This window comes from Stenella coeruleoalba (genome assembly GCF_951394435.1).
Source record: "Stenella coeruleoalba genome assembly, chromosome: 2".
In the NCBI taxonomy this organism is placed as follows: domain Eukaryota; kingdom Metazoa; phylum Chordata; class Mammalia; order Artiodactyla; family Delphinidae; genus Stenella; species Stenella coeruleoalba.
Window position 1 is genome coordinate 162,811,686 of NC_137147.1, and position 27,668 is coordinate 162,839,353.

At 40.6% G+C, this 27,668-nt stretch overlaps 1 protein-coding gene across 1 annotated transcript in view; it reads left to right on the top strand.

The window, feature by feature from the left end:
• The window catches only part of CDC123 (cell division cycle 123), a 54,849-nt gene extending 28,334 nt beyond the window's left edge, over window positions 1-26,515 (top strand). The window contains exons 7-13 of the mRNA XM_079912679.1: window positions 2,214-2,262; window positions 5,251-5,326; window positions 6,751-6,873; window positions 7,754-7,782; window positions 21,818-21,943; window positions 25,376-25,513; window positions 26,295-26,515. Of these exons, the coding sequence (XP_079768805.1) occupies window positions 2,214-2,262; window positions 5,251-5,326; window positions 6,751-6,873; window positions 7,754-7,782; window positions 21,818-21,943; window positions 25,376-25,513; window positions 26,295-26,321 (568 nt within the window). The 3' untranslated portion in view covers window positions 26,322-26,515. The remainder of the gene's footprint in view (window positions 1-2,213; window positions 2,263-5,250; window positions 5,327-6,750; window positions 6,874-7,753; window positions 7,783-21,817; window positions 21,944-25,375; window positions 25,514-26,294) is intronic.
• The last annotated feature ends 1,153 nt before the right edge of the window (window positions 26,516-27,668 follow it).

The following is a 27,668-nucleotide window of genomic DNA, read 5'->3' on the forward strand; positions in this document are numbered from 1 at the left end:
GGAGATGATCCAGGACTTACGTTATTTCTCTGGATCCATTTGGTATTTGTGGTTTCTCTGAAATCTGAGAGCAGTAACAAACAGCTCTAGAACCTCCACCTCTGAGAGGAGCAGTTCCACACGTGGTTTAGTTCCCTCCCACCACTGACTTCATTTCTCACCTTTCGGAGCCTTGGTTTCCTTGTGCGATGAATGTGGATAATAATAATAGCACTTTCTCAGGGATTATTGCAAGGATGGAATGAGATGGCAGATGTACATGCTTCACCTGGTGCCTGTTCACTAATACGGAGAAAGCCCATTGCCTTTTAACAAAGCTCCCCGTGTGTATCTTTCTTTGTCATTCAGATTATATCCATTAGTGCCCAACTGTTAGTGGCAATAAAAGTTCTTATTTTCTGAGGATTTTAGCCAACCACCTTATTTGTGTTGTTATTGTTTGTAGTATAAGTCATAAATGATTGCAGAGAATTCCAACCTAATCAAACATTCAGGGAAATTTAAAAGCTTTTCAAATTTAATTCTACTTGTAAATTGCTTAAGATGTCTTTAAAACTATTTTTTGTTTTGCTTGTGTATTTTTTTATGAAAATGTCTCTTGACCACCTGTTTTGCTTCTTGAATTGTTGGTATTCCCTAGGTTTCTATCTGAATGAGCTGACTGATCACTTCTGTCTCCATCCTTGACCTTAGCTCTTATACCAGTAGGACGATTACTTCCAGATAATTATTTTCACCTCCACCCACTCTTGAGTTTCCTTGTTCCAGTTGCTTACTAGACATTCTCTGTGGTTCTCCCAGGACTTCTCCAACACTACCCACCCAAACGTAGTTAGCTCCCATGTTTTCCTCATCCACATCACATGCTCTTCCTTCTTAGTGAATGGTATTTGCCTCATTATCCAGCGAGTCATCAAGCAGCCACCCCAGTCATCTGGCCTCTTTCTCCCTCATCCTGCGCTTTCAATCAGGCACCAAGTAGCCCTGACTTTGTCTCCTAAATATCTTTGTATAGAGCTTCTCCTCTGCCTCTCCTCTGCCTTCGCATTAGTTGGCCCCTCATCTCTCGCTGGGGCTGTTGCAATGAGCCTTCTAACTGGGCTCTCAGCCTCCCAACCTGCCGCCCATTCCCCCAGGCTCTCCAGCACCGTTGCCACCTGTGATATTTCTAAAGCCTAAGTGCAATGATCTCCCTCACATGTTTAGAAACGTTTTTAGCCCCCCATTGTCTGTATAATAAATCACAACCTCTCTGCGTAGGCAAACAAGACCCTTCATGATCTGGATAGTCCTTCTTGTCCAGAATTTCTCTCCAGCCACATCTTTTGGCAGTTCTTCCCTCCACACCCATCAGTACTGACCTCCAGTAGTCTTGTGCGTAGTTCTCACTTCTCTCCCTTTGCCTCAAACACAGACCCTTCTCTTCATGTCAAATGAAGCCCCTCCCCCCAAACATGAAGAGCTAATCAGTGTTTCCTTTGTGCCATCACAGTATTTTTATTTTCAGTGTTTTGAAATTCTTTGGGTACTTGTTAGGCTTTCCTCACCAGACTAAAGGGCAAGGGACTCTTAGTCATTTTGGTGTTCCAGTGCCTCGCCAGCCCTTGGTATATAGGTGGGTGTTTAATAAAGGATGTGAAAAATTGTCCATGAAACTGAGGATTTTTAGAGGAGGAAGCAATATATTTAATGGAGGAATGAATAATTCTTCTGTCAGCTATTTTTAAATGGGATGTGGGAGAAGGATTAGATGAACTTTTTGTGGCTTTAGGTGGCAGAGTTAATGTCAGCAGAGAACTAGACTTCTGGTTCAGCCATGAAGAGCACAGTGAGAATTATAAAACAACAGTGCCATCTCACCCTCATTTGGAATCTAGAATGGGTTTGCGTTATACTCCTGGCTTGGTCACTAAATGTGCTCTTTCCTTAGTTTTAGCCCTTTTTTTTTTTAACAGAAAGATGGAGATTATAGTAGCTCATATGGTTGTTTTGAGGACAAATGAAATAACAAATAACATTTCAGGGTGCCTAGGCTAACGCCTGACACTGAACGGTGCTTAATAAATGTTCATTGAATTTGAATTAGTCTCCTGTTTCTGGAAGCTTTTAGTAAAACCTTACTCCCACTTTAAATATAAGTAAATATAAGTAATGTGTATGCATAAACTGACAACCATAAAATAAAGATTCAATTGCCTTTCTTTCCCTCAAAGATTTATTCATTGTACTGATGATTCCCCAGATCCGTGTATGGAATATGAGGTAAGAATCTTTTTTTTTTTTGATCTTGAATAAAATTGATAATTCTAGATGAAGACGTATTGAGAATTTCTGTTCTTAAGTGAAATGAATCAAATTTTTGGACTAATTTCTCTGGGAACCTAGAGCCATGGAATTTTTAAATTTATGAAATGTACACATAAAATGCATGTATTATGTACATACACATACAGTATATACACAGTATGTACATACTATGGAATATTATACATATTTTGAAATGAAGCAAACACCTTCATACCATCCAGCTTAACCTGTTTAAGCTTTTTAACCTGATTTACAAGGAAAAGTAGTCACCACCATTTTACCGTTTTTGTTTATTTTTTCTATGGTTCTCTCATTTTACAGATTACATATAGAAGTAAGAACAAAAGGACAGTGGAAAACTTTATTAGAGATAGTAATAAGAGTTGAAACACAGCAACTCCCTTCCCCATCCCCCAATAGCAAACCCATGTTTTCCTGGTTTGAAGGTATACACAGCGCGCGCGCGCACACACACACACACGCACACACACACACACACACACACACACACACACCCCTGAAGTGGGCAGTGTCCTTGGATGTTGTTGTTAGTTTAATTTCTTCGTCATCTATTTGCTTCCAGTCACTTGTATATACACATGCTTTCAAAAGTTGTCCACTGACTTACTGTACTAAGTAATTCTGAGTGTGTTGAGTGTATATAGTGGCATATCTTCTGTGAACAGGTAATTGACTCTTCACCAAGCCACCAAACAATTCCTACATCTTTTAGCACTTGTAATTGAGATCTTTACGTACCGTTTGTGAGGGGTATGTAATATATTGGCATTTTCCCAGGTCTTTAAACATTTTTTATAACATTAATCGTGTGTATGTAATACATTCATATCTATTGTTTCACTGAACAAACATCTATCAAGCACCTGCTATATCTTATTACTTTGTGCTAGAAACACAAAAATGAAAAAGATTGTTTTCCTAGTCTTGCCCTGCGACGTAATCTTTGTTGTAATGTCATCATCTGTCCCCGGGATTGATTTCACCGGCAGTTTGCTCTTTTATTGCTTTTTGGGAAATGTGCCATCATCATGTTAGTGCATAGGGTTTAAAACCCAGTTTTAAAAGCCCAGGAAACTGAAAGTAATTAAAATGAAAAAAGTGGCAAGCAAAATCCTAGGTATCATGTGCTTGCGTCTGTGTGTATTTAAAAAGATACCTACTATATGCTCATGTATTCATAGAATACTTCTGGAAAGAGGTATGAGAAATTGTCAGCACTGGTTACCTGTGCGGAGGAGGACAGAGACACTGTTTGGGGGGAAGACTCACCTTTTACCTTTTTTAAAAAATCAAGTACAGTGTTTGTATTACCTGTCCAAAACGTTATTTCAATAGATAATGCAAATTTTCCAAAAACTTAATGTCAGTTTGCAATAATTGCATATTTATTTGTTGCTTACATAAAAATTACTGTAGCTGTCAGAAAATATATTTGCCAGTATCAACTTTTAATAGGTAACAACAGAGTAATTTTTTAGTATTGGATTCTTCATTTAATAGTTAGGTTCTTTTTCAAAAGGTGGCACATACAGAGCTTGACCAAGAGCTCACAATAATGAAAATTGGAATCAGCGCACTTCAAATTTCTAAGACATATTTTAACACTACAGTTTTTTTTTTTAAGGAAAGCAACCTACTATCAAAAATTTAAAAATACAAGAAAATATGAGGAGCCTACCACCCAGATATCCTCAGTATTATTAGCATTTTGACCTTTAACTTCCCTTTCTTGAGATATTTGTGTGTGTGTGTGGGTGTGTGTGTGTGTGGGTGTGGGTGTGCACACCTGTGAGCATATACACACTCCATAAGATGCTTTATGTGCCACTTTTTTTTTTCACTTATGACATAGTATGAGCATTTTCACAGTTCATTAAATTTTTTTTATATCATGTTTTTAGTGGCTACTTATCTTAAATATTTACCATTCCATGTTTCACTCGACAAACATTTCCTAGGCACCTGCTAGGCATTACATACCTGTGCTGGGAACGCAAAGGTGAATAAGACCCAGCTGCTCACCCTTAGAAGAGAGAGACTTGTGTCAGATTATCCTAGTACAACATGGGGTATGGGCTTACTCTCGAATGTTATGTACAAGAAACTGGGTGGCATGGGAAGGTACAGAGCCTACTGGGGGGATTCCTGGAATGGGGCCTAGAGTAATTCAAGTCCTATCTCCTAGGTCTTGAGGGGCAAAGAGGTGCATGCCAGGATTCGGGAGGCTGGGGCTCTTGTCATTGATTACAGTTAATACTTCAAAAGGACAGGACTAGTTTTTTCCAAAGAACATTTTAAAACCAGACTCAGAAGCGTACATTTGTCAACTGTACTATTTATAAATTACAACAATATGAGAATTTACACATATTAAATAATGTTATAGTAATAAACCCATTTATGAATTGGGCCATTGGTAGAATTGTATTACTTTAAAATAATGGGAAAATCATGAAAGGATTTTAGTGAGTCTTTGTGATAAGCCGTAATAATTTTATCAGAGTATTACAGAATGATGCTTAAGGTAGATAACTTGGAAATTATTTTACTTTTTGATGTTCTTAAAGGAGTGAGGAACATGAATTATAGGGAAACTTATGGCCCAACGATGATAAGATGTGACTATATCATCCTTTGAGTTGTATGTTATGTCAGAACTCCCAAAATGGTAAATAAATGACAAAGGCACATTTTGTCATAAAGAGTTTTAATACAATTTCCCCTGTTCTGTTAGACTAATAGATCATAGCTCTGTTCCCTACATATCATGTCAGGAATGTTTTATGATGCCTTTTTTTTAAAAAAAACCAAAACACTTGATAATGGCAATTGTTAAGATATAGTCTCAACATAAAATTGTTTATTAGACTAGTAAATATTCTCTTGTTACATAGTTGTGTCCCTTTTTTCCTTTGTCTACAGCTTGTTCTTCGAAAATGGTGTGAATTAATTCCTGGTGCTGAGTTCCGATGTTTTGTCAAGGAGAATAAGCTTATTGGTGAGGTTTTTGCGTTTTTTTGTTTTTTTAAACCTTTGAAAGTAATTGTTAAAAGAAGACAAGCTTTTGATGGAAATAAATTACTTAGTAATTAAGACAAGGGTAACAATCAGTTTTTATCTCAGATGCTACCTCTACCCAATTGGCACTGACTCTCTGGAATGCTGTATCAACAAGGGTCCTGAGGCCAGATTCTGTTTCCACAGAAAATAGTCTTGTTGATGAATCACGTCAATCTGGATTCCAGAGATGAAAGTGGTGGCCTTTACTGTTCTCAGGATGTGTGTAATACTACCTGCTTTCTCTCTGGGGCTTTCCTAGGTATTACTGGCAATACACTGCTTATTTTAAGCAGCGTAAAAAGCCCAGTTTTTGAACATTTATTTCTATTATTGAAGCACTGTTTATTATTCTAGCAAGAGAAAATATGCAAAGAAGTACATTGCTTTAAAAGGCACCCATTTTCTTTCCTCTGAGGTTATTATTTTGTCTGCTATGATTTATTCAAGCTAAATATTGTAGATAATTTGCTCTTATTTTGTCTAAGCACATTTTCCATGAGGTAGAATTGATTTTCAACCAAGAAAAGTGTGATTTGAACAGAATCAGATCAACACTATTTATTTATTGAATGTGATGTTGACATTTAACTTACCTGAAATACACTGGGGTCGTTTGAATTTATTGTGTAATATTGTTATATATCTCTGAAAGAAACACTGCAGTATTAAGTACAGTTAAAGAAGGGAGTCATATTGGCATGTGATTAAGAAATTGGTTGGAAGCCCTTCTTTCAGAGCAGAGAACTTTTTCTTAGGTCTAGAGCAGATTAAAGGAGTTCTTACAATACTCCCTTTAGTCTTTTTGGAATAATGTCAGCAAGTCACTCTGAAGAAAGGAATGTTTACTTTTCCATGGCTTGAAACATCAAGCTTGTGAAGGCAGGATAGCACGTATGAACAAGGAAAATAGACCGTGAAGTGCAGTATGATTATGGAAGACGTATGGTGAGGGGTATTTTACATTTTCCCAAAGAAAGTGGAAAAGAATGCCAATTTTTAGACAGTTCATTGGAAAAATCAAAGAAGCAGCAGTTGACTATGTGGGTAGGTTTAAAATTGCTTCTTTCATTTTTTACGTAAGAAACATTTTTATGACTTTGAATTCTTCCCATTGTACTCAATAAAAATAACTCCTGTTTCTAAAGTAAGAATGCATGGCAATATGGAATTGTAGGGTTCACCTAGCCATTTGAACCTTTACAACTGATAAGCTTTATATCTATATAAAATGCTGACTAATGTATGATGCCATATTCATTCGATCTACTTTAATGGTTTCCTCAAAAAGAGGTTTAAATCACATATTGGTGTTTTTGAAAAGAATATTGTGTAATAATGAAATATAAAATATTTTCTTGTCAGGTATTTCTCAAAGGGACTACACACAATATTATGATCATATTTCTAAACAAAAGGAAGAGATTTGCAGATGCATACAAGACTTTTTCAAGAAACACATACAGTATAAATTCTTAGATGAAGACTGTGAGTATTTTTTATTGGCCCAGTGAAATGACATGCATAATGTTACCGAACCTTATTTCACGGTGGTACATATTTTAAAACTGGATTCAAAATACTGTATTTTAAACATTTTATTATATGATAGTATGGCTGATGGGTTTGCATGTTAATTTTACGTTATTTAACCAGAGTCCCTTTTTAATACTGAGATGGTCTCTCTCCTGTCATTTGAGGTATTTTATTGTACATTTCAAAGGGTCTGTCTACAGAGAACCACATGCTTCTGTTATTAGGACTAAATTAGCTAGTTGACTGATCTGCCTTTCTAGATTTTTATTTGAATGATCAGATAGCACCAGTTACAAAGTAAATATTTGTGAGTTGTTTTTAAGAGTTGAAAGTAAGTATTGAAAGTATTGTGTATGAGACAATTTTCATGCATTGTCAAATTATATCTGCTATGGTTTCTGTTTTTCTACTTGCCAAGCCTGGGGTCTGTGGCAGGTTTGACTTTTAAAAAAGATGAATCATGCCCTAAGCATGGCTAGATAGTGTGCTTTTCTATTGCAGATTTTACCCATTTTATTCCCCATCAAGCAGTCAGTGATTGATGCTCCTTTCTCTGATATAGATAACCTGTCTCTAATTGTGAACTGGTTGAGACGATGTTGGTGTTTGGTTTGAATTTTTAAACGTAAGGGATTACGGCTGAGGATCGCGAAAAGGAAAACAAAATTATATAAGTAAAACATTGCAGGATGCCTTTTTATGTTTGAAGTTTTGAGATGTAGAAGCAGGAAGTCCTTTGAGTAATAATAAAACGCATTTTAATTTTCAAAAGGAGGTGTAGATCATGAAAATAGAAGTTCATTACTAACTTCAGGTTTTTTCTCCTTTGCAGTTGTATTCGATATATATAGAGACAGTAGGGTAAGTAAAAATGACATTCCATATGCTTTAAATACATAGGCGTTCTCTATGGAAGGGCTCACCGCTCAACAAATATTTTCTCAAATCAACTAAGGTGCTTGAAATTCACCATGGCCAAGAATATCCCCTTAAGATATCCTTAACACTAGAACACATGATATCTTCCATTGTTATGTGTCACAAATTCAAGGATTATTAATTTAACAGACTGCTAAGGCCACCCTGTGTCCTCCTTTCCCCTTTTGTCGGGGGCCTGGGCCTACTTAAAATAGTTGAGTTTGTACTCTTCGGTGTGGCCAGGAATTTGTCACTGGATATTTAGAAGTTATTATTTTCAGTTACCTGAAAGGCCCTTAGCGTGATTCGAGTCACTTGCATCTTTAGACTGAAGACGAGGATTCGAGTAGTTTGTATTTATTCTGTAATCTTGAAGTGATGGAAACTTCTGTAATGAAAAAGAAAACAAAAACCTGACCTAGTACATCCTGCAGCAGAGATTTCACTATCAAGACATGCAATCTTTTCAAAGAAATTTGGGTCACTAGGTGTCCTGTGACAGTGCTCACTGACTTAGCTGTTCAGAGGACAGCAGGTGTGTTTTCTAAACATTAGACCCCTATGTTTCTTAAATGTCTCTCACATTTTTCTTCTTCCCTCTCCACGCTCCTATCGCCTCATTGTAGTGATGATTGTGATACCTTTGAATCATTTTTTGGACAAAAGGAGGGGCCCATATGGTCATATCCCAAAATAACTGTTAACTGTTTACTCATCTCTATCAAGCCAAAGCATCACTTACTCTGTTTTCATGTCTGTCTTTTTTTTTTTTCACATCTTTATTGGAATATAATTGCTTTACAATGATGTGTTAGTTTCTGCTTTATAAGAAAGTGAATCAGTTATATATATACATATGTCCACATATCTCTTCCCTCTTGCATCTCCCTCCCTCCCACCCTCCCTATCCCACCTCTCTAGGTGGTCACAAAGCACCGAGCTGATCTCCCTGTGCTATGAGGCTGCTTCCTACTAGCTATCTATTTTACGTTTGGCAGTGTATATATGTCCATGCCACTCTCTCACTTTGTCCCAGCTTACCCTTCCCACTCCCCGTATCCTCAAGTCCATTCTCTAGTAGGTCTGCATCTTTATTCCCATCTTATGCCTAGGTTCTTCATGACATTTTTTTTTTTAAGATTCCATATATATATGTTTTAGCATACGGTATTTGTTTTTCTCTTTCTGACTTACTTCACTCTGTATGACAGACTCTAGGTCCATCCACCTCACTACAAATAACTCAATTTCATTTCTTTTTTATGGCTGAGTAACATTCCTTTGTATATATGTGCCACATCTTCTTTATCCATTCATCTGTTGATGGATACTTCGGTTGCTTCCATGTCCTGGCTATTGTAAATGGAGCTGCAATGAACATTTTGGTACATGACTCTTTTTTTTTTTCTATAAAATATGTATTATATATTTATATCATACTTGTACTTATATTAAATATATTTTATATTTAATATATAAAACATGTATTTATATAGTATATAGTATAGTAGTAGTACTATTAGGTTTTGGGGTTTTTTTCTTTTTTTAATTTGACACAAATAATACACACAAAGAGTAACAAAATAATGCACAATTGGCCAATACCTTAAACAAACCATTTGCTCATCATTTAAACTTCATTTTCATGTGGATATGCTTTCTTTTTTTTTTGCTCACAACTCACACACACACACTGTATTTTATTTTTACAAGAGATAAATAAACTGGCACCAAGCATTGTAAATGGATGACTACAACAAAAGCAACAATGATTGCAATTACCAAATACGAAACACACTCATACTGTGTCATAATATTGACGTTCAGTCCAGTAATCCTCCACTGTAACAGCTCCTTTACTTTGCAGTGAAAATTGATTTGTATATTTTTTGCCTCTGAGTCCTTGTGGGATTTTTATTTTTTTTATTCAAACAGAAAGTCACAAAAATTATAATCAACCTCATCTACATGACTCTTTTTGAATTATGGTTTTCTCAGCATATATGCCCAGTAGTGGGATTGCTGGGTCATATGGTAGTTCTATTTTTAGTTTTTTAAGGAACGTCCATACTGTTCTCCATAGTGGCTGGATCAATTTACATTCCCACCAGCAGTTCAAGAGGGTTCCCTTTCCTCCACACCCTCTCCAGCATTTATTGTTTCTAGATTTTTTGATGATGGGCATTCTGACCGGTGTGAGATGATACTTCATTGTAGTTTTGATTTGCATTTCTCTAATGATTAATGATGTTGAGCATTCTTTCATGTACCTGTTGGCAATCTGTATATCTACTTTGGAGAAATGTCTGTTTAGGTCTTCTGCCCATTTTTGGATTGGGTTGTTTGTTTTTTTAATGTTAAGCTGCATGAGCTGCTTGTAAATTTTGGAGATTAATCCTTTGTCAGTTGCTTCATTTGCAAATATTTTCCCCCATTCTGAGGGTTGTCTTATGGTCTTGTTTATGGTTTCCTTTGCTGTGCAAAAGCTTTGAAATTTCATAAGGCCCCATTTGTTTATTTTTGTTTTTAATTTCCATTTCTCTAGGAGGTGGGTCAAAAAGGATCTTGCTGAGATTTATGTCATAGAGTGTTCTGCCTATGTTTTCCTCTAAGAGTTTGATGGTATCCGGCCTTACATTTAGGTCTTTAATCCATTTTGAGTTTATTTTTGTGTATGGTGTTAGGGAGTGTTCTAATTTCATTCTTTTACATGTAGCTGTCCAGTTTTCCCAGCACCACTTATTGAAGAGGCTGTCTTTTCTCCACTGTATATTCTTGCCTCCTTTATCAAAGATAAGGTGACCATATGTGCATGGGTTTATCTCTGGGCTTTCTATCCTGTTCCATTGATCTATATTTCTGTTTTTGTGCCAGTACCATACTGTCTTGATTACTGTAGCTTTGTAGTATAGTCTGAAGTCAGGAAGCCTGATTCCTCTAGCTCCCTTTTTCATTCTCAAGATTGCTTTGGCTCTTCGGGGTCTTTTGTGTTTCCATACAAATTGTGAAATTTTTGTTCTAGTTCAGTGAAAAATGCGAGTGGTAGTTTGATAGGGATTGCATTGAATCTGTAGATTGCTTTGGGTAGTAGAGTCATTTTCACAATGTTGATTCTTCCAATCCAAGGACATGGTATATCTCTCCATCTCTTTGTATCGTCTTTAATTTCTTTCATCAGTGTCTTATAATTTTTTGCATACAGGTCTTGTCCCCTTAGGTAGGTTTATTCCTAGATATTTTATTCTTTTTGTTGCAGTGGTAAATGGGAGAGTTTTCTTAATTTCACTTTCAGATTTTTTCACTATTAGTGTATAGGAATGCAAGAGATTTCTGTGCATTAATTTTGTATCCTGCTACTTTACCAAATTCATTGAGTAGCTCTAGTAGTTTTCTGGTAGCATCTTTAGTATTCTCTATGTATACTATCATGTCATCTGCAAACAGTGACAGCTTTACTTCTTCTTTTCTGATTTGAATTCCATTTATTTCTTTTTCTTCTCTCATTGCTGTGGCTGAAACTTCCAAAACTATGCTGAATAATAGTGGTGAGAGCACTATTGGGCAGCGTTATCTTGTTCCTGATCTTAGTGGAAATGGTTTCAGTTTTTCACCACTGAGGACGATGTTGGCTGTGGATTTGTCATATATGGCCTTTATTATGTTGAGGAAAGTTCTCTCTATGCCTACTTTCTGCAGGGTTTTTATCATAAATGGGTGTTGAATGTTGTCAAAAGCTTTCTCTGCATCTATTGAGATGATCATATGGTTTTTCTCCTTCAGTTTGTTAATATGGTGTATCACGTTGATTGATTTGCGTATATTGAAGAATCCTTGCATTCCTGGAATAAACCCCACTTGATCCTGGTGTATGATCCTTTTCATGTGCTGTTGGATTCTGTTTGCTAGTATTTTGTTGAGCATTTTTGCATCTATGTTCATCAGTGGTATTGGCCTATAGTTTTCTTTCTTTGTGACATCCTTGTCTGGTTTTGGTATCAGAGTGATGGTGGCCTCGTAGAATGAGTTGGGGAGTGTTCCTCCCTCTGCTATATTTTGGAAGAGTTTGAGAAGGATAGGTGTTAGCTCTTCACTAAATATTTGATAGAATTTACCTGTGAAGTCATCTGGTCGTCCTGGGCTTTAGTTTGTTGGAAGATTTTTAATCACAGTTTCAACTTCAGTGCTTGTGATTGGTCTGTTCATATTTTTTATTTCTTCCTGGTTCAGTCTCGGAAGGTTGTGCTTTTCTAAGAATTTGACAACATTTCTTCCAGGTTGTCCATTTTATTGGCATACAGTTGCTTGTAGTAATCTTTCATGATCCTTTGTATTTCTTCAGTGCCAGTTGTTACTTCTCCTTTTTCATTTCTAATTGTATTGATTTGAGTCTTCTCCCTTTTTTTCTTGATGAGTCTGGCTAATGGTTTATCAATTTTGTTTATCTTCTCAAGAACCAGCTTTTAGTTTTGTTGATCTTTGCTGTTGTTTCCTTTATTTTCTTTTTCATTTATTTCTGATTTCATCTTTATGATTTCTTTCCTTCTGCTAACTTTGGGGGTTTTTTTGTTCTTCTTTCTCTAATTGCTTTAGGTGTAAGGTTAGGTTGTTTATTTGAGATGTTTCTTGTTTCTTAAGGTAGGATTGTATTGCTATAAACTTCCCTCTTAGAACTGCTTTTGCTGCATCCCATAGGTTTTGGGTTGTCGTGTTTTCATTGTCATTTGTTTCTAGGTATTTTTTTATTTCCTCTTTGATTTCTTCAGTGATCTCTTGGTTATTAAGTAGTGTGTTGTTTAGCCTCCATGTGTTTGTATTTCTTACAGATTTTTTCCTGTAATTGGTATCTAGTCTCATAGTGTTGTGGTCGGAAAAGATACTTGATACAATTTCAATTTTCTTAAATTTACCAAGGCTTGATTTGTGACCCAAGATATGATCTATCCTGGAGAATGTTCCATGAGCACTTGAGAAGAATGTGTATTCTGTTGTTTTTGGATGGAATGTCCTATAAATATCAATTAAGTGCATCTTGTTTAATGTATCATTTAAAGCTTGTGTTTCCTTATTTATTTTCATTTTGTATGATCTGTCCATTGGTGAAAGTGGGGTGTTAAAGTCCCCTACTATGATTGTGTTACTGTCGATTTCCTCTTTTATGGCTCTTAGTATTTGCCTTATGTATTGAGGTGCTCCTATGTTGGGTGCATAAATATTTACAATTGTTATATCTTCTTGGATTGATCCCTTGATCAATGTGTCTTTCTTTGTCTCTTGTAATAGTCTTTGTTATAAAGTCTATTTTGTCTGATATGAGAATTGTTACTCCAGCTTTCTTTTGATTGCCATTTGCATGGAATATCTTTTTCCATCCTCTCACTTTTAGTCTGTATGTGTCCCTAGGTCTAAAATGGGTCTCTTGTAGACAGCATATATACGGGTCTTGTTTTTTTTTTCTTTTTTTTTTTTTTTAAGAAGATGTTGGGGGTAGGAGTTTATTAATTTATTAATTTATTTTTGCTGTGTTGGGTCTTCGTTTCTGTGCAAGGGCTTTCTCTAGTTGTGGCAAGTGGGGGCCACTCTTCATCGCGGTGCGCGGGCCTCTCACTGTTGTGGCCTCTCTCGTTGCGGAGCACAGACTCCAGATGCGCAGGCTCAGTAGTTGTGGCTCACAGGCCTAGTTGCTCCACGGCATGTGGGATCCTCCCAGACCAGGGCTCGAACCCGTGTCCCCTGCATTGGCAGGCAGATTCTCAACCGCTGCGCCACCAGGGAAGCCCCAGGTCTTGTTTTTATATCCATTCAACCGGTCTGTATCTTTTGGTTGGAGTATTTAAGCCATTTAAATTTAAGGTAATTACCGATATGTGTGTTCCTATTCCCATTTTCTTAATTGTTTTGGGTTTGTTATTGTAGGTCTTTTCCTTCTCTTGTGTTTCCTGCCTAGAGAAGTTCCTTTAGCATTTGTTGTAAAGCTGGTTTGGTGGTGCTGAATTCTCTTAGCTTTTGCTTCTCTGTAAAGATTTTAATTTCTCTGTCAAATCTGAATGAGATCCTTGCTGGGTAGAGTAATCTTGGTTGTAGGTTTTTCTCCTTCATCACTTTAAGTATGTCCTGCCTCTCCCTTCTGGCTTGCAGAGTTTCTGCTGAAAGATCAGCTATTAACCTTATGGGGATTCCTTTATGTGTTATTTATTGTTTTTCCCTTGCTGCTTTTAATATCTGTTCTTTGTATTTAATTTTTGATAGTTTGATTTTATTTATTTATATATTTTTTGCGGTACACGGGCCTCTCACTGTTGTGGCCTCTCCTGTTGTGGAGCACAGGCTCTGGACACGCAGGCTCAGCAGCCATGGCTCACGGGCCCAGCCACTCCGCGGCATGTGGGATCTTCCTGGACCAGGACACGAACCTGTGTCCCCTGCATCGGCAGGTGGACTCTCAACCACTGCGCCACCAGGGAAGCCCTGATAGTTTGATTAGTAAGTGTCTTGGCGTGTTTCTCCTTGGATTTATCCTGTATCGGACCCTCTGTGCTTCCTGGACTTGATTAACTATTTCCTTTCCGATATTAGGGAAGTTTTCAAGTATAATCTCTTCAAATATTTTCTCAGTCCCTTTCTTTTTCTCTTCTTCTTCTGAGACCCCTATAATTCAAATGTTAGTGCATTTAATGTTGTCCCAGAGGTCTCTGAGACTGTCCTCAATTCTTTTCCTTCTTTTTTCTTTATTCTGCTCTGCAGTAGTTATTTCCACTATTTTATCTTCCAGGTCCCTTATCTGTTCTTCTGCCTCAGTTATCCTGCTATTGATCCCTTCTAGAGAATTTTTAATTTCATTTATTGTGTTGTTCATCACTGTTTGTTTGCTCTTTAGTTCTTCTAGGTCCTTGTTAAACATTTCTTGTATTTTCTCCATTCTATTTCCAGGATTTTGGATCGTCTTTACTACCATTATTCTGAATTCTTTTTCAGAAAGACTGCCTATTTCCTCTTCATTTGTTAGGTCTGGTGGGTTTTTATCTTGCTCTTTCATCTGTGGTGTGTTTCTCTGTGTTCTCATTTTGCTTAACCTACTGTGTTTGGGGTCTCCTTTTCACAGGCTGCAGGTTCATAGTTCCCGTTGTTTTGGTGTCTGTCCCCAGTGGCTAAGGTTGGTTCAGTGGGTTGTGTAAGCTTCCTGGTGGAGGGGACTAGTGCCTGTGTTCTCGTGGGTGAGGCTGGATCTTGTCTTTCTGTTGGGCAGGTCCACGTCTGGTGGTGTTTTTTGGGATGTCTGTGGCCTTACTATGATTTTAGGCAGCCTCTGTGCTAATGGATGGGGTTGTGTTCCTGTCTTGCTAGTTGTTTGGCATAGGATGTCCAGCACTGTAGCTTCCTGGTCGTTGAGTGGAGCTGGGTCTTGGCGTTCATATGGAGATCTCTGGGAGATTTTTGCTGTTTAATATTATGTGGAGCTGGGAGGTCTCTTGTGGACCTGTGTCCTGAACTTGACTCTCCCACCTCAGTGGCACAGCCCTGATGCCTGGCTGGAGCACCAAGAGCCTGTCCTCCACACAGGTCAGAATAAAAGGGAGCAAAAACAGAAAAAAAGAAAGAAGAAGATAAAAGAAAAGTTAATAAAATAAAAAATAATTATTAAGAGAAAAATTTTAAAAAGTAAAAAAAAAAAAAAGGACAGGCAAAACCCTAGGACAAATGGTAAAAGCAAAGCTATACAGACAAAATCACACCCAGAAGCATACACATACACACTCACAAAAAGAGAAAAGGGGAAAAAAATATATATTTATTGTTGCTCCGAAAGTCCACCTCCTTAATTTGGGATGATTCGTTGTTTATTCAGGTATTCCACAGATGCAGGTACATCAAGTTGACTGTGGAGATGTAATCCGCTGCTCCTGAGGCTGCTGGGAGAGACTTCCCTTTCTCTTTGTTCTCACAGCTCCCGGGGCTCAGCTTTGGATTTGGACCCGCCTCTCCGTGTATGTCGCCTGAGGGCATCTGTTCTTCGCTCAGACAGGACGGGGTTAAAGGAGCAGCTGATTCGGGGGCTCTGGCTCACTCAGGACGGGGCGAGGGAGGGGTGCGGATGTGGGGCAAGCCTGCGGCGGCAGAGGCCAGCGGGACGTTGCACCAGCCTGAGGCGCACCGTGCGTTCTCCCGGGGAAGTTGTTCCTGGATCCCGGGACCCTGGCAGTGGCAGGCTGCACAGGCTCCCGGGAGGGGAGGTGTGGATAGTGACCTGTGCTTGCGCACAGGCTTCTTGGTGGCGGCAGCAGCAGCCTTAGCGTCTCATGCCCGTCTCTGAGGTCCGCGCTGTTAGCCGCGGCTCGCGCGCATCTCTGGAGCTCCTTTAAGCGGTGCTCTTAATCCCCTCTCCTCGAGCTCCCCGAAACGGTGGTCTCTTGCCTCTTCGGCAGCTCCAGACTTTTTCCCGGACTTCCTCCCGGCTAGACGTGGTGCACTCAGCCCCTGCAGGCTGTGTTCACGCCGCCAACCCCAGTCCTCTCCCTGCCATCCGACCTAAGCCCGAGCCTCAGCTCCCAGCCCCCGCCCGGCCCAGCGGGGGAGCAGACAAGCCTCTCGGGCTGGTGAGTGCTGGTCGGCCCTGACCCTCTGTGCGGAATCTCCCCGCTTTGCCCTCCGCACCCCTGTTGCTGTGCTCTCCTCTGCGGCTCCGAAGCTTTCCCCCTCCGCCACCCGCAGTCTCCACCCGCGAAGGGGCTTCCTAGTGTGTGGAAAACTTTCCTCCTTCACGGCTCCCTCCCACTGGTGCAGGTCACGTCCCTATTCTTTTGTCTCTGTTTTTTTTTTCCTTTTGCCCTACCCAGGTACGTGGGGAGTTTCTTGCCCTTTGGGAGGTCTGAGGTCTGCTGCCAGCATTCATTACGTGTTCTGTAGGAGCTGTTCCACGTGTAGATGTATTTCTGATGTATTTGTGGGGAGGAAGATGATCTCCGCGTCTTACCCTTCCGCCATCTTGAAGCTCCTCCCACGTGTGTGTCTTCACGGGTGATGACATTTGTTAAGAGTTAGAAAGAGGAGGCGTGAACTGAGATGTGGTACTAGAGATGTCACCTGGCAGAGTTTCAGCTTAGTGGAAACAAATCTCAGAGAAAGAACGGGGAGCTGGCACAGTAGAATGGGTAGGAACCTGAGCTGGTGTGCGCCCATGGCTCTGTTCTAAAGCCGGACCCCGGCCACATCCAGTCAGTCACGCACCATTGTTTATCGAGAGCCTGTCCTGTGTTAGATGCTGGGCTTCTAACAAGCAGCTTCCAACCAGATGATCTCTCGACTGTCAAGGAGCTTATCTTCGAGACTTAAGCGTTCCAGGATTGGCCTGGTAGCGAGCAGGATGGAATCAGTGAGGGAGGGAGGGAACCTAGCCCATTGCCCTGAATGTGCGGCTCAGAAGAGCTTTATTCTCATTTAATTCAGCATCTCCCTTAGTCCATACCACCCTGTGAGTTGTGTTATTTGTTCCCATTGTTCAGATATTCAGTCTGAAGCATTTCTGTTCTAATGCACTTATATTTAATGGCATTTGAAAATTTGGGGTTTGCTGGGGTGTCTCAGTATTTCCCTGGCACATGTCCAGGTCTGCTGTGGTTCAGTAGGGCTGGCATGTCTGTGCACATGTGTGAGTTGGTGAAACAGTTATATAAATGTCTTAAGTGAAGTTGGACATGGACGTCAGTAATTATGACTGTGATCTGACAGAACTGAAAGCAGTTTGCGTGCTTTTAAATTGGGAAACACGCCAGTGTAAACATCCTGACGGTTTCTGAGAAGAGATGTCAGCCATGATGTAAAACTCATTTGCCTTCATTCAGTGGTACTTGTATCACTGTTTCTTAGACATTGTCTTGAATATATAATTTTATGGCTACTGTTGTGAGAAAGCTAACTCTTCTTTTATGTTGTCTCTGATCTGAAGTATAACCAAAGTGTATCTAGGCTTGGTGACACTCTGATGTGTCCACGTTCTGACAGCAACTGGGCAGGTGGACTCAGTGTTGAGAGCTTCTACCTGCCCGGTATGTCAGAGCTACAGCGCCCCATCCAGTAGGTCTGGGACGAGGCCTTGGAATATGTATTTTAAGAAGCTTCTTGGAAGCAACCTAAGGGTCCATCATTGGATGAATGGATAAAGAAGATGTGGCACATATATACAATGGAATATTACTCAGCCATAAAAAGAAACGAAATTGAGTTATTTGTAGTGAGGTGGATGGACCTAGAGTCTGTCATACAGAGTGAAGTAAGTCAGAAAGAGAAAAACAAATGCCATATGCTAACACATACATATGGAATCTAAGAAAAAAAAAAACGGTCATGAAGAACCTAGGGGTAAGATGGGAATAAAGATACAGACCTACTAGAGAATGGACTTGAGGATATGGGGAGGGGGAATGGTAAGCTGTGACAAAGCAAGAGAGTGGCATGGACATATATACACTACCAAACGTAAAATAGATAGCTAGTGGGAAGCAGTCACATAGCACAGGGAGATCAGCTCAGCTCAGTGCTTTGTGACTACCTAGAGTGGTGGGATAGGGAGGGTGGGAGGGAGGGAGACGCAAGAGGGAAGAGATATGGGAACATACATATACGTATAACTGATTCACTTTGTTATAAAGCAGAAACTAACACACCATTGTAAAGCAATTATACTCCAATAAAGATGTTTAAAAAAAAGAATAAATCTTAATGTATACCAATTTAAAAAAATCATTTAGGAGTTTGGGGGAATCCCAGAATGGAATGCAGAAACTGAGAAAAGAATTTAAATGTATTACAAATCCCAGTTGTGGGACATTCTGCAGAATGTCTGACCAGTAATCTGCAAAACTGTCAAGGTCATTGAAAACAAGAGTCTGAGAGACTGTGAAAACCAAGAGAAGCCTAAGGAGACATGACCATTAAATGTGATGTGGTATCGCTGATGAGATCCTAGAACAGGAAAAGGAAATTAGAATACAGTTAAGAAAAATAAAAGACAAACCAAGAGCTGGGAGAAAATATGTGCAATACACATTTCTGATAAAGAACTTCTATCTAAAATTACACAAATAACTCTTAAAACTCAACAACAACAAACAAGAACTAAATTTAAAAACTGGGCGGAGTACATTAAAACTCTCTGTACTATATTTGCAGTAGTAACTCTATAAATCTAAAACTGTTCTAAAATAAAAGTTTATTTTTAAAGAAAAAAAAGCTTCTTAAGTGATGATAATGCACAACTAGAATTTAGAATAACTACTTTAGGTACTTGAAAAATGATTCGGGTCCCCCTATGTATTTTTTTTTGGTATGGTTATTGTCTTGTTATTAATTTCATTGCTTTTGGGGATGAATATCATCTTGTATCTTTGATATTGTTGAGAATGGATCTGCAGCCTCATCATTTTTTATTTTTTATTTCTGTCTTACGAGTGATTGAGAAAGAAAGTACAATTTCTAATGTGCTAAGTATTCTTTAGATATTTGTTAGATTAAGCTTGTCAATGTCATTAGTGTGAAAATATACATAGAAGGTCTGATTCTTAACCTTGCTCCTCTGCACTCCTATGGTATTAGTTTCTTATGTATCCTTCCAGTATTTCTTGATGCAAAAACAAGCAGGATACTTATTTTTTTCCATCTTTCTTACACAAGAGTTAGCATATGATATACGCTTGCACCTTGCTTTTTATACTTTTTAAAAACAGTGTATCTTGCAGAGCTTTCCATTTTCTTACAAGGCATAGTATTTCATTATGTGGATGTACTGTCTAGTTTGATGAGTCACTTCCCTATGGATGAATGCTTAGCTTGTTTCTAGTCTTTTACACACTGTGCTGTGGTGAACAGTCCATATACTGGTGTGTGCACATGTGTGCATGTCCTGGTCTGAACTGAACTCTTTCAAGGAGTAGACTCTTTATGCCCTTTATGCCCATATGATCTTTATGCCCTCATGCCTGGCACGGTGTTTGGTGCATAGAGATTTAATTGGGTGGATGGAGGGGTGGTCCGTTGGTTGATATTAGGAAGGTCGGTGTGACCACTCTTGTCTGATGGGTTGCCTAAAAGCAGAATTTCTCAGGATGTTTTGTTCCTGAGGTGTGACATGAAAAACATATTACAGGTTTGAAATCCTTATCTTGATAGTTTTATGCCTGATTACAGCTGGCTTATTTTTCTTTAAACTAGAGGATGGCTTCTGAACTACAGAACAAATTCTGCCAGCTATCAGTCCTAACAGTGGTGATTTTATTTGTTTTTTACAATGTGGCATATTTTTAGTTTATACAGCTAAATATTCTGATGCTAACAGGTGCAAAAGTTTTTTTTTCTTTCTTTTTAATAAGGAGATAGTTTTACTGGTTATAAAATCTCAAGTCGAAATGGTTTGAATTTTAGAAAGTACTCATTTTGTTGAAATGACATACAGTATATCAGAGACATCTGAGTAATCGCTGAAAAAGCAAAGCTGAAATCATACCAAGGAGTTGATTGATGGCTGACATTATTTCACGTAGTCAGAGAAGGTACGAGTGGGCACCAAACTGAAGTGAGGATACAAGTCAAGTGGCAAGAAGGAATTGCAGGGTTTCTCCCGGGGATTGTAGAAACCAGGAAACTTAGCCAATGGTATATGGTAGAAACTTCCTGCAGTAGTTCTTTGCCTCTTATTAGAGGTTTCTAGTTTGCAGCCAATCCTAGGAAGATGTTTCATCTTTCTTAAACTTTTCCTTTAACACAGATGAGAAACAGTGCTAGATATTAGGAATGCTGGCTTAGCAGTCCAGTTCCTTTTCAATTTTACACATGCACGGCTGATCAAGACACGACTGCTACATATTTACAGAAAAAACTACCAACAACAAAACGGTACGATTAAATAAATGTCTCAGTGAGAAAAATCAAAAGGAGCAAAGATAAAAGTTTCAACGAAACATTTATCTAGTAAAATGTCACATAACGTCTCCGTGATCAAATGTGTTGACTTTAATCTCCTGGCAGGATTTCACAGATTCTCCAGCTCCTTTACGTCGGTGCTCTGCCACTTTATACCAAGGTGCAAAGGTGCAGACTGTCTGACTTGGGTCAGAGGTGTCCTTTCCCTGAGGCTGGACCCTATCACTTTGGCCATTGCTACTCTCAGAGTAGGAGAAGATGGCTTTTCCTTTAAAGGTTGATTTCTTTTCTTCATCTCCCTTTCATGTACCATCAAGTTCTGTCATGCAGAGAAAACAGTTATTACATTGAAATGAAAGACAGCTGAGCATTTTCTTATGTCTTTCGTGTGTTTAAAAAAAACAAGCCTCGGGCTTCCCTGGTGGCGCAGTGGTTGAGAGTCCGCCTGCCGATGCAGGGGACACGGGTTCGTGCCCCGGTCCAGGAAGATCCCACATGCCGCAGAGCGGCTGGGCCCGTGAGCCATGGCCGCTGAGGCTGCGCGTCCGGAGCCTGTGCTCTGTGATGGGAGAGGCCACAACAGTGAGAGGCCCCGGTACCACAAAAAAAAAAACAAACAAAAAAAAACAAGCCTTTGCAGAAACCTCTCAGGGCTCAGGGATGGTGCTGAGAACTGCTGGCCTCTTCATGAACGATCATTGAAGTCACCCTTGAGAGCATTGCAGTCATGCTACTTCGGTGGAACCATTTTGTGAGATTTTCCTTTCCCTGCTTGGGTTTTTGACATAAAATTCTCGTGTGATTGGAGGCGGAAGTCTACGTATATGTCTTCATCGGGCTTTCTTTTCAGGGTCTCTCCTCCGCCTTTATGGGCGGCCTCCCCTTTGGCTCTGTGCCTGCACCACTTAGACAGGCGGCCCCTTCTCAGATGGGGCCTGGAGGAAGCTGTCTTTTGAAAGAAGTGATATGATTTTTAAGATGACCTTTTGGGTAGAATAAGATGATCTTTCTGATAAGCCAGATTACAGACTTTATTTTATACTTATTGATCTTTCTTTCTGTACTGCAGGGGAAGGTGTGGCTGATTGATTTTAATCCATTTGGTGAAGTCACAGATGCGCTGCTGTTTACTTGGGACGAACTGTTATCTGGAAGAAACTTAAAGGGTGATTTTAGTGAAGAAGCCCTGGAGCAGGTAAGATGATCGGAAAGATCCCCAGGAAGCCTGTCAGTCCACTGAGGAATTGCTTGCTGGTTCTCCAGGCGCTGACACAGATTTACTCATAGATGCTTTGCTGAGTTCTTCGTTTCATACTCTCTCGTGAATGTTTTCTGGCTTTCACAAAATAGTTGTATTAGAGAAAGGGTGTGCGCTTTGATTTCTTCACTTCACTTTGTCTAAAGTGAAGATGATCATCTGATAGTTTCTTTTCTGGTTATTTTTCTTTCTCTTGGCTCTTCTGTCCTGCCCACCTGAGAATCCGGACCGTGGGTCAGGTCACGCATCTGTTTATTCTGGTCCCAGCCCCGGGCTGCCACGCACGGTTAGAGGGATGTCGCCCAGATGCGCAGACGGGGCGGGGAGGGGGCTTGTCCCAGTCACCACCCCCAGCTTCCTGTGGGCTCTGACCGCAGGTTCTGTCGCCCTCACCAACGTCCCCTCCTGCTGTCCACGGTGGCCGTTCCACGCACTCCACGCTCCTCTGAGCTTCCGTCCGTCACTCCTGTCCTCCTCAGCAGCTGCTTTCATGTCTTCCCTCTTAGGAAAAGAGAATCCATCGGTGAGAACTCACTCCGTTAAACTGTCGTCAAACCTACAGACTTACCTGCATCCTTCCTTCCGAGTCTCGTCTCTGCCCCTGCGTCTCTCCAGGTTCCTGGGGCTACCATCTGTCTTCTTTCCTTTTTCCAGTCTCTTCCTTTCTCTGTAAGCAAGTAACCGTGTTCTGACGCCTCCTGTCATAGAAAGCAAGACTTCCCTCAGCCCCGTAATGCCTGCTCATTTTTAAAGGAAATTCTAAAGTCACCCATAATCCCACCTCCTCGAGAACCACTGTTAATATTCTGGTGTGTAACCTGCCTGCACATACACACGAGGCTTTCTAAAGTAAATGAGAGTGCTCTGCGTCTACAGTTCTGTCCACGGAGCTCTTCATTTCGTACTCTCTCGTGAGTGTTTTCTGTCTTTTACAAAATATTTTTATTTTCACACGGTTGTTTAAAAACACACAGAGAGAATTAGAAAGAGGCGAGACTTGAAATCCTACTACCTAGAAATTGCCATTCTTACCACCTCTGTTAAGGTTTTCTGGGCATTTTTTGTGTATATACACATGCGTGTGCACACATTACTTTGGCAGTGGGCTCCTGCGAGTTCCTCTCCTGCTGTCGGGCCACTTGCTAGTCCTGTGGCCACCGCTCCCCAGCCCCCTTGCCGCCGGGCCTCCCCTGGCTCCCCCCGCTTCGCCACCCCCCCCCCGCCCCGCCCCCGGTTCCGAAGAAACTGCTTGTGGTGAGGGCTCCACCAACGTGTCAGGAATTCCAGCGAGCAGTGCACGGCCCTGCTCTTCCTTAACGCTGGGCCGCATCTGAGCTGTTACCTCTTGTTCCTATCACACCCTTTCCCCTGGTTTCCGTGATGCCTGCTCGCCTCCCGGCTTTCTTCCTGCTTCTCCGGCTGCTGCCTTGCCCTCTGGGAACATCTTTCCTTCTGTCTGTCTCTGATATAGTCCTTTTCATCCTTACTCTGTCCCGGGCCGTCCTGGGCCTTGTTTTTCTAGATCTGACCGTGGTCCCTCTTTTCCACATCAAGGCGCTTGCCCTGCTATGTGGGCCTCGCCTGCGGACTTGCCTGCCTCCTGCCTCGGGCTGTAGGTTTCCGAGCCCATTGATGGGGTCTCTGTTCTCCATGTGTCTTTGGGGCTGCACACAGTGCCAGGCACAGCTAAGGTTGATCAAATTAGTGAATGAAGGGATCTTATTCCTGCTGGCATCTTAAGAGTTGTGGGCCATTAAATCTGAGCGTCAAGGAAGAAGATTTGGCACAAGGTTATTTTTTTTTCGGTACGCGAGCCTCTCACTGTTGTGGCCTCTCCTGTTGCGGAGCACAGGCTCCGGACGCGCAGGTTCAGTGGCCATGGCTCACGGGCCCAGGCGCTCCGCGGCATGTGGGATCCTCCCGGACCGGGGCACGAACCCATGTCCCCTGCATCGGGAGGTGGACTCTCAACCACTGCGCCACCAGGGAAGCCCACACAAGGTTATTTTTAAATATGAGGGACAGAGTTATTGGATAGAAACAGTTTGCACAAGATTCACTGTATGATCCAAATTCATTCATTCTTCCTTCCCTCCCTCCCTCCCTTTCTTTCTTCTTAATGTAAACAACCTCATATTGGAGGTTGGGGATGACAGAAGGGCAACAGGAACTGGCCCCTGCCTTTCCCCAGCATCACCTCCCGTCTGTCCTCCACCGCAAAGAGATCTGCCTTCCTTTTGTTCCTCGAAGCCACAAAGCCCTGCCTGGCCTTCAGGTCTTTGCACTGGTCGTTTCCACTGCCTCCAAAGCCGTGTTCACTCCCAGACCTCACGAGGCTGCTTTCCTCCTACTTCTCAGTTCTCAGTCCAGACGTCGCCTCCTGAGCAAGGTCCCACCTGGCCCCCCTCAAGAGGAGTTTACATGGTTCTCCTCTTACCATAGTGCCCTGCTCTTTTGTTTTTATAACACTTTTTACTCTCTGGAACAAGCTTGTTAATTTATTATTTGCTTGCTTGGTGGCTGTCTACCATCTTGTTTTCCAGTTTTTCTCCCACCCCTAGAACAAGGTCCAGCAGACGGGTTTCATGAGTACTTGTCAGATGGCTGGTCTGTCTGTCATAAGGTGTGGCCTGCTTTCTAGGGCTCCATGGTCCTGTTCCACCCAAGTTCCCGGCCTGTCTCCACATGCTAGACACGATCCATCCCTCACCTAGGTCTCTGCCACCCATGAAGCCCAAACACAAGGCCTCTGACTCTGAAATCCTTTTCAGCACCAGGCAACATGTGAATATCCTATGCAAGACTCAGAGCATGTACAGTAAAGAATGTGAAGACTTGTTAAATATGATCCTTGAATTTGCAGTTTTACATAGGTGCTGAGAGGAATCTACAAATAAGTCTGTAAAATGCCGTGAGAAAAGCACAGCAGCGTTAGGGGTTCGGAGCACTCGTTCGCCCTTACTGTTGACTCTGTTCTCTAAGGCGTATTTCCAGCAGTGCACCTGTGGAAAGCGACAATGTTTATAAAGCATGCTGGCCTGTGTGGGACCACTCGAGGCAGCCTCAGGCCTGGAGAGACCCACAGCCCTTCATGGCCATGGTGGCTGCACACCCAGCACTCAGGGACCACCTAGCCCCCCGCAGGGACTCTGGCTTCAGATACCTTAGATGTGTATTTTCTTGTGAACATGTGGAAGTATTTTTAAAACCTTGGTGCTTGCTTTTACTTCAGTATCTGATTTTCTTCCCTACGTAGTACAGAAGAGGACATGGAGTGGGAATTGCTACACCAGTATCTTTTTCAGTTTGAAGAGTAGACTTAAAAAAGGACTTTCTCAGCGACTTTCCTTTTTCTTTTCCTTTGTAAAGGATGCTCCGGCCTTCCGTTGCACCAACAGCGAGGTCACAGTTCAGCCGAGTCCCTACCTGAGCTGCCGGCTGCCCAAGGACTTTGTGGACCTCTCCACCGGGGAGGACGCTCACAAACTCATCGATTTTCTTAAACTGGTAAGGTTTATGTGTACTTAGTAGGCCGGCCAGCTCTGCTTTCAAGTTGACTCTTTAATATTTCATTTTAGTTATATACCACGTAGACTTTTATTTGATGATTGGGAATTAATGGGCAGGAATTACTAATTGAGGTCATTTTATAATGACATATGTCAAGTAAGCTGAAAGATTAATTTATTGATTAAAATGACAGAAAATGTTTTTTATGTGTATGGTTTGAGTAATTTTCATAATACTTGTAATCTTGAAGAAAGTATGTATAGTTGACCCTTAAACAACCAGGGGAAAATACACATATGATTTATAATGAACGCTTCGTATGCACGGTTCTGCATCCATGGATTCAGCCGGCGGTGGGTCCTCGGTACCGTAGTATTCGCTACTGAAGCAAATCCACATGTAAGTGGCCTGTGAAGTTCAAACCCATGTTGTTCAAGGGTGAACTGTATACTGTTATAGGGCTGAGAGCAGATCAGATCTCTCCTATGGGTACTCCAGGGGGAAGGTGAGTATTTGTATTTGTGTGTGTTTCTGGGTGGGAATATTTGTACATAAAGAAGAAAGAGAAGAAAATGTTCAAATATCTTGAGGATAATGTGCCCAGGAGCCAAAGTGATAAACTACTTTAATGAACTACATAAGGCGTGGGTTTTTTTTTCCATGATAATTTTCAACCACATCTAGAAAATTATACTTGCTGACAGAAAAAGCGATCTTGGCTGAACAAATATCCCAATTAGAATGTGCTGTTTTAATGCATCTTGGTTTCCTTTGACAGAAAAGGAATCAGCAAGAGGATGACTGATTAGCATGCTAGAGTTCAAGGCCAAGTCACACAGGAAACCACTGCTGCTTCTGGAGGCCGTACATAGTCCACAACCTCCTATTAACCCAGTCAGCGGGGGAGGGGGAGGGGGCAGCGTGGAAGTCAGTGGCTTTTTATATTCATGTATAAAACGGGGGAAATGGAGGGCCTTTGCTACTTGTAAAAATAACACAATAAATAGATCTTAAACATAGGAAACCATCCTGTTCTGATGATAAAATACTTTCTATGAAATACCTTGTTCTTTAGGTTCAGTCTATTTATTTTATCTCTGTTCCTTGTGCTATTTTTTTTATACCTGGCAGGTAGCTGGGCAAGTTTATATTTGTTATACAGAAATGGGTTCTTTCTTTATCATTACTTTTCCCATTGAAAAAATAGAACCTTATATTACTATAGAAAATATTTTTCCTACTTTGAGGATTTTCATGTAATTTTTCTATCAGTTGAGCTTCAGTTTGGGTATAGTTAAAATAATACAGACTTCTCAAACTGTCAACCATGAATTTCAGTATAGTACCTTAATGTGTATCCCTAAAACTATCACAGGCATAATTCAGCCTTTCAAACAATTATTGGAATTTGGGGGGCGGTAGATTCACTTTTTGAGGCCACCGTTTTAGTAATTGTTCAGTGTCGTGACTGATGATGATATGTCAGCGATACCTGATTTACTCAGCACTCACTAAATGCTAAGACGCTCTGCTAAGTGCTCTTTATGTGGTATTTTACATCACGGAGCAATTTAAGAAAACAGACGTTACAGTTTCCTAGGGTATCTATCTAATGTGGTATCAAAGAATATTTTACTAGTTGGAGGTATGTTTCTCAACATCAGAGAGCATGTGCTCCCATAGAAAGATAACAGAGAGAAGTGGGGCGAAATCTCCCCTTTCTGTGTAGTTACGGCAGATTACGTGTAGTGATGAAAGATATCATTTCTCATTAGGTTATTTCGAATTCTAGCTTGCTGTGTGGTTTCTCCGTTACAGTCACTTGATATTGGTGTTTAAAATGCAAAGATCAAGTGTATCAAATGCCATTTCTGAGGCCAACTGTTTGAGGTATAAGTGCTTCAAAAATATTTTTGTTTTTTAAACTGCTCATGGCCTTCTGTTAACTCATAATGGAGGGATCTATTGTGAGTTGATTTCGTCTTAGCTCCGAAGCTGGCTTCGCCAAGATGACACTTGACCAGTCAAAAAAAGGAAATGTATTTGATACCAATTGAAAAAGTTCAGACTATGTATAATAAAAAGACTCAAGCAAAATTTAGCAAACAGTTTATAGAAAGGACAATTCTTGGTGTAAAACTCATTAACTTTT